This window comes from Ursus maritimus, unplaced genomic scaffold (assembly GCF_017311325.1).
Source record: "Ursus maritimus isolate PB19 unplaced genomic scaffold, ASM1731132v1 scaffold_4, whole genome shotgun sequence".
NCBI lineage: Eukaryota > Metazoa > Chordata > Mammalia > Carnivora > Ursidae > Ursus > Ursus maritimus.
In genome coordinates this window covers 62,550,492-62,562,996 of record NW_024426552.1, presented here as the reverse complement: position 1 = coordinate 62,562,996, position 12,505 = coordinate 62,550,492, and the positions used below count along the sequence as shown (strand labels likewise).

The following is a 12,505-nucleotide window of genomic DNA, read 5'->3' as shown; positions in this document are numbered from 1 at the left end:
AACTACAGTAAATAGGCCTTTAGTAATGTGTTGGTGAGGTGGGGAGGAGGGGGAAGATAAGTGTTCTATTGTCCTATGATTATGTCTCAGTCTTTTGGTGAGCCTATGCATATGGACTGTGAATTTCTTAAGTGTTTCTCAGTTTTTTCTCCCCCCGCCCAGGTGAGGCAGGATGGCTAGTGGAGGCTAGAATTGTACATTTTCCTTCCCCCAGGTCAGTTAGGCTCTAATAATAGCCAGCAGGTTAGGCTCTGATTATCTAGTTTCTCCTTATAGCTGACCTTGTTAAGAACAGTGCTCTCGCATATTTCAAAATGGTTCCCTTTCCACTCCCCCTACCAGAAGCACGAGGGGATATTTTTCCAATATTTACTGTGAGAACCTAGTTGAGATCCTGGAGGTAAATCTCACAAAATTGTGGGAGCCTCAATGACTAGGTCCCTCTAGAATTTTAATTTTCAGAGCCTCCAGCAATTCTTCAATTATTGTTCAGGTTTTCTTACCTGGACTTGGTTTCTGGAGTGGTTTCCACTCATGAATCTCTGGGATTCTGGGAAGCCATACCTTCTTGTAACCTGACTCTCTAATCTTAGGGAAGCAGTTTGCCCTGAATCCTCCCCTTTCTTACAGATCCAAGAAAAGTTGTTGCTTTTTCAGTTTGTTCAGCTTTTTACTTGTTGTTAGCAACTGCCAAGCTCCTTACATGTGGAACTAAAAACCACCACTGAACTTTTTAAAAGTACTAACTTTTTATCCTTTTCACCAAGATGCTTACATGAATCCAAAGGAAAGACTCCAACAGCTAACCATGAAAGGGTATGGCTGGAGAAGGCCAGCTGGTCCCCAGACAAGTCTATCCCTGCTAACATAAAGTGGATTATCCTCACTGCTCAGAAATTCAACCCTGCCGGAATTCCAGAGTTGACTTCATTCAGGAATACTGACTAATTCTTTAAAAACTTCTAAGAAAGACAGAGAGTATCTAAGATGTCAACTGTTATGGTTTAATTCTTATAGGGAATCTCTCATATCACATTTAGAGAAGAAGAGGCTTAGTGTTCATCACTGTAGACCTTGGAACTCCCCACAATTAAACAACTTTTAGACCTGATGTAATTATTAGCTCCAAAGTGGGTGATCCAGTAAGCCTGCTTTTAAAGAATTATCAAAGGTATCTATAGGGATCTACCAATCTCATATGTTCCCCTTTTCTCATACAGAGCATTTCACTGAAAACAAGGCTGCAGCTGTCCCCGAGTAAAGTGACACCACACAAAGTTGCTCTCTTTGGGGGGAGGGCAAGAAATCTATTCTCCATCTATATAAGAGCCAAAGGTATCCACACATAGTCTTAAAAAATCAGAGCCTGGGTGGCTCAGTCGGTTAAGCGTCAGCCTTCAGCTCAGATCGTGATCTTGGGATTGAGCCCCGTGTCAGGCTCCCTGCTCAGTGGAGAGTCTGCACACCCCGCACCCTCCACCGCCGCCCTGCTCATGCATAATAAATAAATAATCTTTAAAAATGAATCAATAAATTATCAGAGAATTGGATCATAACAGGCACTTATCTTAAGGATTACAGACATTTGATAACATATATTCTATTCATAAAATGCTGTATCATTAGGGTACCCTTTAAATGCTTGTTTGAAAGCCAAGCCCTATCTAAATTTCTGCTCAGAAATCCGAGACCTTAAAAAAGGTTTCTTTTCCTGATCATTTCATTTTTTTCTGTTATACACACATTAAGTTATACTGACACAGGAAACAGTATAGCCCTAAACAAGACTGGAGAACTGCACATTCATCCCAGATTCGGGGATGTTCTTTACTTCTCTCTCACCTTGGTCCACTCCTCTGTGGGACAGAAACCATGTTCTATTGATCTTTGTATATTAAATTACCTTGTGTAGATTAGATGATTATTAAATTATGAAATTCCAGTACTCAAAAACTATTTCATAACTGATTAGTTTTCTCGATAAAATTGTTGAAGAGCTGTTGCCAAATAACTATGTGTTTCAGGGAAGCAAAAGAGGATATTTAAAGCATTTTTTAACTTTTCTTTTTACCATAATGCATAATAAGAAAAACATTTTACATTATAATCATTACATATGAACATATATATATGTTAATAACATATTTGTTATAACATATTTGCTAATAACAGAAGTTATTAGCAAAAAGACAATTTACCCTCAATGTATCTCATGCTTTTGGTTATTTTCTATTTCATTTTCTAAAATGCTGTTCATGACCCACTAAAATATGTCATGACTTTCTAATGATTTGTGATCCAGAATTTGAAAAATGTTGATTTAGAGAACTATCTTCTGGAAACAAATATGGGAACAAATAATAACTAGAAAAAAAAGTTGTAAAATAATGGTTACTTACTTGGTTGCTGCAAAAACAACATTGAATGGCATCTGTTGATGAAATGGAAGGAAAGGCCTGGTGAAGAAAGAAGAACACAAACGTGTGGGATTTTTACATTGTGTGCTCTCTGGGCTTTATTCCAACCCTCATAGTAGTCCCTTAAAATCAGTGAGCTTGAATATCCCATATTGGTAATCCTCAAACCTGGACAAACACAAAATCACTGGAGAGTGGGGAGATTTTTGTTTAAAATGCAAATTACCAAGTCTAGCCCAGGAGACCCAGTAGATTTAAGGTCGTGCTAATGAACCTGCATTTGTACCAACCATTCCAATATTTTGCCTGCAGATGGTAAACAAGTCACACTTTCAAAAGCAGGGCCTCATGCCTGGGCTTCAGCGGGTCATGAGCTCCCAGCAACTTCTACAGTTCCCTGAGACATTCTGAAATTCTCAATGATTTAGTTTTAAAAACTACCCCCATAAAGTTTAGGAATTGAGTATACTATGTTGAAAATTTAACAGTTCTCTAAAAAGTCAGCATTATAAAACTTCTCTAAGGAAGTTGCTCACAAACAACAATGTGGATTACAAATTTCCTTTTCATGGAAGCTTATGTACATATGGCATCGAGACCATTTTTCTAACCACACAAGACCTATAGGGAGATCCTCATTTTATTCTAATCTGACTATATGACTATCACATGAGTATTGATCACAAATGAAGCAAAGTGAAACTTTCGACCGTGTTGGTTTTGGCAATATTCACACAAACACAGTGAATGTCGCCTATTTGTCTGCTTGTAACAATTTCTCATGTGCTACAACTGTCATGATGTCTCTGCTGTATCTCATTTGATTTGATGACATTTTGTTCTCAAATATACATTCTTATTTACAACTAGCATCTCTGAAGTTAGGCAGATTTAGCTAGAATCCCAGATCTGCCACTAGCCAACTTAAGAGGCTTCAAGCAATTTATTTTTCTTCTCTTGGTCTCAGCTTCCTTACTGATAAATAGGGATAATAGATCTTATTCTACATTTCTGTTGTAAAAATTGATTATATAGGGGCACCTCGGTGGCTGACTTGGTAGAGCATGCAATTCTTGATCTCAGGGTTGTGAGTTTGACCCCCATGTTATTTTTATTTTAAAAATAAATTTTTATTAAATTTAAATTAAATATTAAAATTTAAATTTTTATTTTAAAAACAAAATCTAAAAAAAATTGATTATATATATAAAGCACTTAAACTGGTACCTGACACACTGCATGCACTCAAAACTGATAGCTGCTATCATTATCACAAAGATATTATCATAAAGATAAAAATAATATCAGGGCTCATTTTCATTAGTAATTACTTTTTACCTTTCAAAATATTTATAGCGATTCCGGCCAGTAATTTCAGGATCTTCATAAGCCTCTTTAGCCATCTGAAAAGATGTATCAGTTCTAAAATGAAGCAGGAAAACATTATTAAAGTCTAACATGTCATTTCCAAATATAATTTATATTTCATATTTTTATGTCTATAAAGTAGGAGATGCACAGGGTATCTGAGACTGAGAGCCAAGTCTTCTACAACATGCACCTGACTGACCTACATCTCAGACTAGATAATAATTAGTTTCCCTGAGCCAGGAAACCAGGAGCTAACAACAGGAAGTAAGAGTAAGAAAAGAGTAGATTTATGAAATCTCACCTACAAAAATGCACACTTTCAATTAATAGTACATTGGAATAACAGAGTTTCAAGAGACAACTTTTTATGTCCAAGCTGAAAGGTAGCTTTTTTCTTTTAATTTACTAGGCATGACTTGTAAATAATTAAAAGAATAAAGAATGCAAGAGACTTGTCTCTGAAGGTGCTTTGGCTGCAAATCTCCAAATATATATGCATATATATTTAGATACTAGCAGAAGGGTATAGCTGCAATTTCTAAGATGGATCAAAGAAACAGATTCAATCACCTCTACCTCTACCTTTGGTGGCAAACTGTCATTTAATATATGTATTCACTCCAAGCTTCTGAGAATATCTACTAACCTATAAACCCATAACCATTGCCCCTGAATCAGGCCCGTTTTGGTTAGAGGGTTTAAGAGAGAGAATTTGGGGTCAATTGATCTAGGTGTAACATCGCAATTGTACTTTTAAAAAAATGCAGAATAAAAAAATCTTAAGAAGAAAAATGCTTTCATTACAAACATGCGTAGCAGCTGAAGCTACCTGACACTTACATGGCGAGCTGCCCGAGGGCTTCTCTGTGTTTCTCCTCCTGTCCTTTCCATTCCCGGCAGATGAATGGTGGGACAGGGTCTGCCTTGCTCCGATACAGAGAATATCTTGGGTAATGGATCAGATTACTGAACATGGCTCTAAACCTGGGAACTTTTCTCTAATATTAGGACAGGGAGATAGGGAGGAAAAGGACAAAATTTTACCATCAGATGTTCTAGAGCATTTTATTTATTACTGTAAATTTTGAAAGGTACAAACCAGTGTATGTAGCATAGAAAGAAGGGTAATTGTACATGCATAGAATATCTCTAGAAAGATACCCAAGAAACTGATGATAATGGATGATTATGAGAAGGGGGCTGAGGGTTAGAATTTGTTTCATACTATATATGTTTTTGTACTACTTGAATTCTTTTAACACAGGCATATATAACGTTTCCCACTGAAATAAATTAGGTTATAATGAGTCCTTTATTCACTATTAGTTAATTAATCTCCACACTGGGCTACAAGTATCGAGATGTCTTATGCCCTAGTAATCATGGCAGAGTAATTCCTGCAGAATATAAAATCCACTGGAGATCTCATGATTAGTCGATCTGATTAGCGTGGTTAGCAAAACTAGATGGTCCAAGTTCATTAGGCTACCTTAGTAATTGAATTAGACCTACCAGTCTCTTTCGAATCAGGTTAGCTTGGATATTTGCCTGTGTGTGGTCTTTCTCACTTGACACAATAAACAATGGATCTGCAAAATAAACAATAAGTGGTACAAGGAACGGAATATATCTAGACTGAGAATAATGACAAAATAATGTTACTTCTTAATTGGAAAACAAATTACAAGATTTAGATATTGCCTAACTCTACGACAGCTCATTGCCCTGTTAATCTACCACCAGTGAGAGTCTGTAAGATGCAGTTTCCTCTGTGTATTCCAAAGTCAGGTTATCGAATTGGAAGGCACGAAGTAGGCCTGATATGTTCTCAAGCACCAGGGCCTAAACACACCGTCTTTTCTCTCCTATGAACAAACCACTTTCTGGGTCTGGGTAGCCCAGGAAATACTCTAAGATGAGAAACCCTATATACACTAACTACACCCATTTGCAAGTGAAAAAAATAACACATTGGGGCACTACCTCCCATATTCAGTACAAGGGAAATATACACACTCTTAACAATATGTCACCTCAGAATTGATAAACATAGTAAGAAAATGTCATTCTCTAATAATAAATAAATAAAATCAGCTATAATTCACTCCTTAAATTTAGAAGGATGTTGATGATGGGACTGTTTTTTCTCCAAAGTTCAACAAAAGAATGCCCTATTATTGTAAGTATGGGCTTATTAGGTATATCTTTAAGGCAATGAAGAATATTTATGATTGATTATACCATCCCTTAAAATTAAACAATATATTAAATTCACAAGCAACCTCCAGATAGCGACTTGATTTCCGAAATAGATATCTCTTGAGAAACAAATACCCTGACCAACTAGTATAGATGACTTGGCAACATATTTCTTCACAGAAATTAATAATTGTTATTGTGATTTACAAGTAATTTAAATTTAATTTAATTTAGATAATGTGAGTCAATTCCTAGAGTCTAATAATTCCTCAGTTACCCAACAAAAATAGTATATTGGATGCAGACATTTAATATTCTCCCCAAGGTTGAAAAACTACAAGAGGTTCAGTTCTCTTTCACTCAAGAAAGATTTATTGACAGGTTACTATGTTCAAGGTGCCTGGAACATATCGAGAAAAAGATAAAGATCCCTGACTTCATGAGAGAGACAATAAACAACACAACAAATTAGCATATTATATAATATGTTAGAGGATAGTAAGTGCTACTAAAAAAAGTGGGGAAAGAGCAGGTAAGGGAGATTGGGTTGCAATTTTACACAGGGTAGTCAGGGCAGGCCAGGCCTCATTGAGGGGTGACTTTTTTTTTTAAGATTTTATTTATTTATTTGACACAGAGGGAGAGAAAGAAAGACAGAGAGAGAAAGCAGGGGGAGCAGCAGAGGGAGAGGGAGAAGCAGGCTACCTACTGAGCAGGGAGTCCGAGGTGGGGCTCGATCCCAGGACCCTGGGATCATGACCTGAGCGGAAGGCAGACAGTTAACCTGACTGAGCCACTCAGGCACCCCAAGGGGTGACATTTAAGGAGACTTGCAAGTGGAGAGTTAATTACACAGTCATCTGAAGGAAGAGCATTTGAAGCAGAGGAAATAGCTAGAGCAAAGGCTCTAGGATGGCAGCATGCCTGACATGTTTGAAGAACAGCAGAGACCAACAGGATTGAAAGAGTGAGAGGCAAAATATGGTAGATAAAAGGTCAGGCAAGTTACCAGGAGCCTAGATCACATGGGGCTTTGTGGACCACTGAAAAGACTTTGGTTTTTAATCTGAGCTGGGAAACCGTTGCAAGATTTTGAGACAAGATGTGACAAAATCTGACTTACATTTTAAAATGTTCACTGTAGGGGCTCCTGGGTGGCTCAGTTGGTTAAGCATCCAACTCCTGGTTTCAGCTCAGGTCATGATCTCAGCGTTGTGGGACTGAGCCCCGCATAGGGCTCTGTGCTCAGCGTGGAGTTTGCTTGGGATTCTCCCCCATTCCCTCTCCCCTTCCCGTCTGCTCCTCTGCCCCTCTGCCCACTCACTCATGTGTGGCTGCCCAGTAAAGAACAGACTGCATGGAAACAATGGAAAAGACAGGGAGACCTATTAGGAGGCTCATACAGTGAGCCTAGAGAAGAGATGATAGTGATGGCAACAGAAGTGACAAATTGGGGCAGGATTCTAGATATATTTTTAAGGTGGGACAGAGAGGACTTATTAATGGATTGGAATGGTGTGTGTCAGAGAGAGAGAGAGACAAGACAATGATGGCTCCAGGATTTTTGGACTTAGCAACTAAAGCATGCAGTTGGTATCAACTGACACAGGAAAGCCTGTGGTGGAGCAGGTTTGTAGGGAAAACATGAAAAGCATGCCCTCGGTGTCTATTATATGTCCAAGTGGAGAAATGAAGTAGGCAATTTGATATAAGAATCCAGAGTTCGGGAGAGAAGTCTGGACCAGTGATGTGAATTTGGGAATCATCACTTTTAGATACACTCTTCTTTAGCAGCAGCACCCAAATTCACACCTATGATTCAAGTTGAGAAGTGATGAAACTGGGCTGATTAAGAATGATGGGGCCAGATTTTGTGGCCCCAAATTACAGGCTAGTGAATTAAAGGCTGAATGAATGCACCTGTTTAAAGGGAAGACGGCTATAGCTTCAACATGTCAGATATATTGGGAATAGTATGGGACAAAGGGAAATTTTTTTAAAGATTATTTATTAGAGAGAGAGAGTGTAAGCAGGGGGAGAGGCAGGGAGAGGGAGAAGCAGAGCTGAAGGCAGAGGCTTAATTGACTGAGCCACCCAGGCGCCCCCAAAGGAAAATTTCTATTCATACTCTTAAGTAATTTAAAAGATGTTACTGGGTCTACAGTTCCAACTGTGTTGTTCATCTTAAATGAGTTTAGGCTGCATTTCCCCTAAATCTGAATAATAAATTATAAACCATTCTCTTCTTCCCATAAGGCGTACAAAGACAGGCTATCTATAGAAACATTCCTGCCGCCTATAGAAGATAATGACACAATACTGTGTGACTTAGGACTACACATTCTGCAACATACCCTACAACTGTGATCATAATCAGTGCTCAAAAGGCAATATAAGGACCTCTGAGATGCCCAGGTAATACGACTCACCAGGTATCACCTGCTTATTCCTAGACAGGTATTAAGTGCTTTATGTGCAATATTCCATTCAATCCTCACAAAAACCCAATGAGGTAGGCACTAGGCCTTCTTTTCATAGGGGAGGAAACTGAGGCTTCAAGAAGTTAGCCACTTACTGACAGTTCGAATTTCAACTCTGATCCTTCTGGCTTCCAGGCCTAAAATTATTGAAACCCCATGAATTTTATGGGTGAGAGTTTCCCACGGAAACCATGAGAAAGCCCTTCAGCCAATGTGCCCATACTGTAGAAACTGTTCTAGCAAGCCTAGGAAGTTGTCACAACCAAGTAATCATGAGAGAGAGGAAGTGCATTAAGCCCCAAAACAGAAGGATTACTTTTCGGCAAAAGTATAATAATTGCATATTCTGGGTAAAAAGAAAAGAGGAAAGAGCTTATGGTAAACCTAGAAAGCATTTTGAAAACATTTTTGGAAGCTAGGAAAACTATACCATATATTTCAAAGGCTTTCATTATCAGCAGTGTAGCTACTAACCAATGTACAGACTCAGGAAAGTGACAACATACGGCGGTCACTTCGAGAGGCGCTTGGGAGATACAAAGCATTTACCAAAAGACTGAGTAAAATACAAAATGGTATATAAATGAGGTAAAATCTATTAAGAAAATGATGTTAACCTAAAGTACCAAAAAAATGTAAGGTATCTGAATTCATCTTAATTGCTAGAGTGATCAGAAGAGTAAAGATTACATTTAATGAAGATGCCCAAAGCTTCTTAGAGGAGCAAAAGCCTTGCAGACAATTAATTCTGGGAAAAGCCCACTGGGTTTGAGGGGTGGGGGTGGGGGAAGTGTGAAAAAGCTGGAAAGGTGTTCATGCGTGCACCACTGACCACCACACTGACCCCACCACAGTTTTGTCAGGATGGAGGGTGGAAATCGGACCCAAGCCAGTCAATTCACTGGCTTGTCAACAACCTATCTTATTTCTCTCCTCAATTTTCAGCTAAGATACACGAGGACTCTATACAATTGGTGATAAGCTTTAGGATGAGAGGTCATGTAGACTGTCACCCCAGTCCCAGTCAGAGTAAGAGAAATCCATAAAGAAGTGGCTTTCTGTTAGATGGAAGAAGGAAACATATGTGCAGCAAAAAGCAAGGGTTAGAGTTGCCAGATAAAATATAGGGTGCCCAGTTAAATTTAAATTTCATATAGGCAATGAATAACTTTTTATATAAATAGACCCCAAATATTGCATGGGGCTAAAAATTTATACTAAAATATTATTCGCTATTTATTTTAAATTCAAATTTAACTGTGCATCCTGTATTTTTACTTGCTAAATCTGACAGCCTACACAATGCAAAAAACCATAAGGGCCAAGAAATCACACAGAAGGGCCCCACATCTTAGTTCTGACCTTCCCTGACTTGATTCTACTTTTTCCTGGCTATACTATGCTTCCTGTCCACTGATAGCTGTGAGACTGCCTGTTTTATTGGGACAATCCAAACTTTATTTGTTCTATTTTGATTAAGTTTCTGTTCCTTGAAAGAACATGGAAACATTTAGCAATCTCTCTGCAAAAAAAAAAAAAAGAGAGAGAGAGAGAGAGATTTTTAATGATAAAAGAGACAAGAAGCTTGATAAATTCTTTGCCTGTCTTTACTGAAGAGGTCTATCCAATTCCCAAATTACCTTTGAAACAAACACAGTGATGGTAAACACAGTTTACCTGACTTATTTTACAAGATGAAGCCAAGAGTGAAAAAAGAAAACCATGGGTCATAATAAGTAAGCAATCATTACATAGCCTCTACACCAGGAAATGGGTAACCTGTGGACTCCCATCCAATCCCCAGATGATCCTGGGAATCCTAGAGAAGATACCACATGGTTAAAAGCAATGCAAGGTTCAGGTGAAGAGCATGAGACTGATGAGGGCAAAATTAGAAAAAAAAAAATCATGCTTAACTGATTAAAATTCTTATAATAGTAAACTCAAAATCCAGTAAACATTTATGAAGTACCTAGCATATGTATCCACACTGGAATAGGTGCTGAGAAGGCTGCAAAACTGTATAAAACAAGTACCTAAAGAACTCAAGGAACTTCAGGTCCAGTAAAAGAGACAGAAATAAACAGACAAGCAGGGCATTAAAACAGACTGGGCCTGCCTTTATTGATCCCAAAGAATCCAGTGGACCTAGTTTATAAGCAATGCTTTGATGCGTAACAATAAGTTAAAAAATAAAACAAAACTGAAAACAAAGGTGAGATAAACTGCCACTTCTTTATCTACAAAGCCAAATTTGGAGTTGCCCAGGGAATGGGAGCGGGAAGGTCTTTTTTGTTGGGCACTTTACACAGTTTGAACGTGGGAATGTTGAGGGAATCTCCAAGTCTGCAAATCATTGCATACTTTTCTGGATAAGAAAACACCGGTAACAGGTTTCAGGAAGACTGCTTAAGGCTGTGCAAATGATCAGGAAAAGACGGTGGCGAACAGTAAGGCGATCCCGCGCCGTGTTCGGAGACGCTGAGCGCACCTCGGGCTTCCGACGCGCGCGGAGAGCACCGCCACCTGGGGAGCTCGGAGCTGCTCCCACCCAACAAAGGATAACCGCGGACAAGGGATCCGTCCTGAGGCTCGTGTTCCGTTCACCGCGCCCCTGGCCCTGCCACCGTCCCGAAGCCCACCTAGCCCAGGAGTCAAAAACCCCGGAGGGAGGTCTGGTGCCACCCTTACCGTACAGAAAATCATACGGTCGACTGGAGGAGACGTTGCCCCGGGCCCCAGACCTCACCCCGCACCGGGTCTGAGACACCTGCGGGTTGGCCTGGGGCTCCTCAATAGTCACCACATGGCTCATGGTGTCGCCTCTTCTCTCCGGCCAGCCGGGGACCAACTAGGGACGCCTAGCTGCAGTGTGCACCGTGGCTATGGTAACCTTCTCCCAAGCGCCGGTGTAAGGGGCGGGGCTTGAAACGGAAGGGGCGGGGCTGGCGTGGGAGAGGACAAATAGGGTCAGGAAAAGGGCGGGGTGCGGCTAGGCTGTGGAGAGGAAGGATTTGGCGGGTAAAGAGAAGCTCCGCAGTGCGTGAGGGGCGTGTGGGGCTCGAGGGAAGAAAGATCGAAAAGAAGGGCAGGCTTGAGGAGGGGAGGCTGCTGGGGTGGGGTAAGACGTCCTCGCTTCCCACTACACTCCCAAAACTGCCGTGCGCCTTCAGCCGCCCACCCTGGGTCGGCTCCCGGAGAGCCGGTGTCTGCTGCTCAAATCCAGCAGCGATTTGGCAATTACAGTTCTCAGCTCTTTCGGAAATCCCCGGGAAGTCTCAGAACCTTCTAGAATAATTGGGGGTCTTTCATTTTGGACATCCCCTTTCCGCGGGACTTGTTCTGCTTTTTAAAGCTATTAAAGAAGATTTTAAACATAGGCAAAAGTGAATCCATTTTTAATAACCCTCACGTACCCACCACCAAGAATCAACAATTAACATTTTGTATCTAGTTTCATCCCCTCCCACGCTCTGTGCTTGAGTATTTTGAAACATATCCCAGACATTATTTTACCCTTAAATTAATGTGCATCTCAAACTGATACGGATTTTTTTTAACTTCACCATTATCACATCTAACAATAATTCCTTCATGTCATCTAATACTCAGTGCCTATTCGAATTAACCTTGTTAAAGCCGAAACGTCATTTAATAGTTTTTTTTCCTATCAAAAGATTAAAAAAATAAAAAAACCTTCACATTGCATTTTGGTATAGCTCTTAAGTCTTTTAACAGTAGATTTCTAATACTTTCAAGGATTTTATTACCTGGGATTCTTCTATAAAAAAAATTTTTTTTGAGGGGCCTGGGTGGCTCAGTGGAAGGGTCTGCCTTCAGCTCAGGTCACGATCCTGGAGTCCTTGGATCAAGTCCTGGATTGGACTCCCTGCTCAACCGGGAGTCAGCTTCTCCCTCTGCCCCTCATCCAGCCAGTGCTCTCTCTCTCTCTCAAATAAATAAATAAAATCTCAAAAAAAAAAAAAAAAAAAACTTTCACCAACTCATTGGTTATCCTGAAATACCTGTATCCTAGAA

The 12,505-nt window shown here is 39.8% G+C and overlaps 1 protein-coding gene across 1 annotated transcript in view; it reads right to left on the bottom strand.

The window, feature by feature from the left end:
- CFAP91 (cilia and flagella associated protein 91) overlaps positions 1-11,374 on the bottom strand; it is a 96,119-nt gene extending 84,745 nt beyond the window's left edge. The window contains exons 1-5 of the mRNA XM_008708195.2: positions 11,159-11,374; positions 5,301-5,377; positions 4,629-4,786; positions 3,756-3,839; positions 2,400-2,456 (exon numbers count right to left, since the gene is read on the bottom strand). Coding sequence (XP_008706417.1) covers positions 2,400-2,456; positions 3,756-3,839; positions 4,629-4,786; positions 5,301-5,377; positions 11,159-11,282 — 500 coding nt within the window. The 5' untranslated portion in view covers positions 11,283-11,374. The remainder of the gene's footprint in view (positions 1-2,399; positions 2,457-3,755; positions 3,840-4,628; positions 4,787-5,300; positions 5,378-11,158) is intronic.
- Between the last annotated feature and the right edge of the window lie 1,131 nt (positions 11,375-12,505).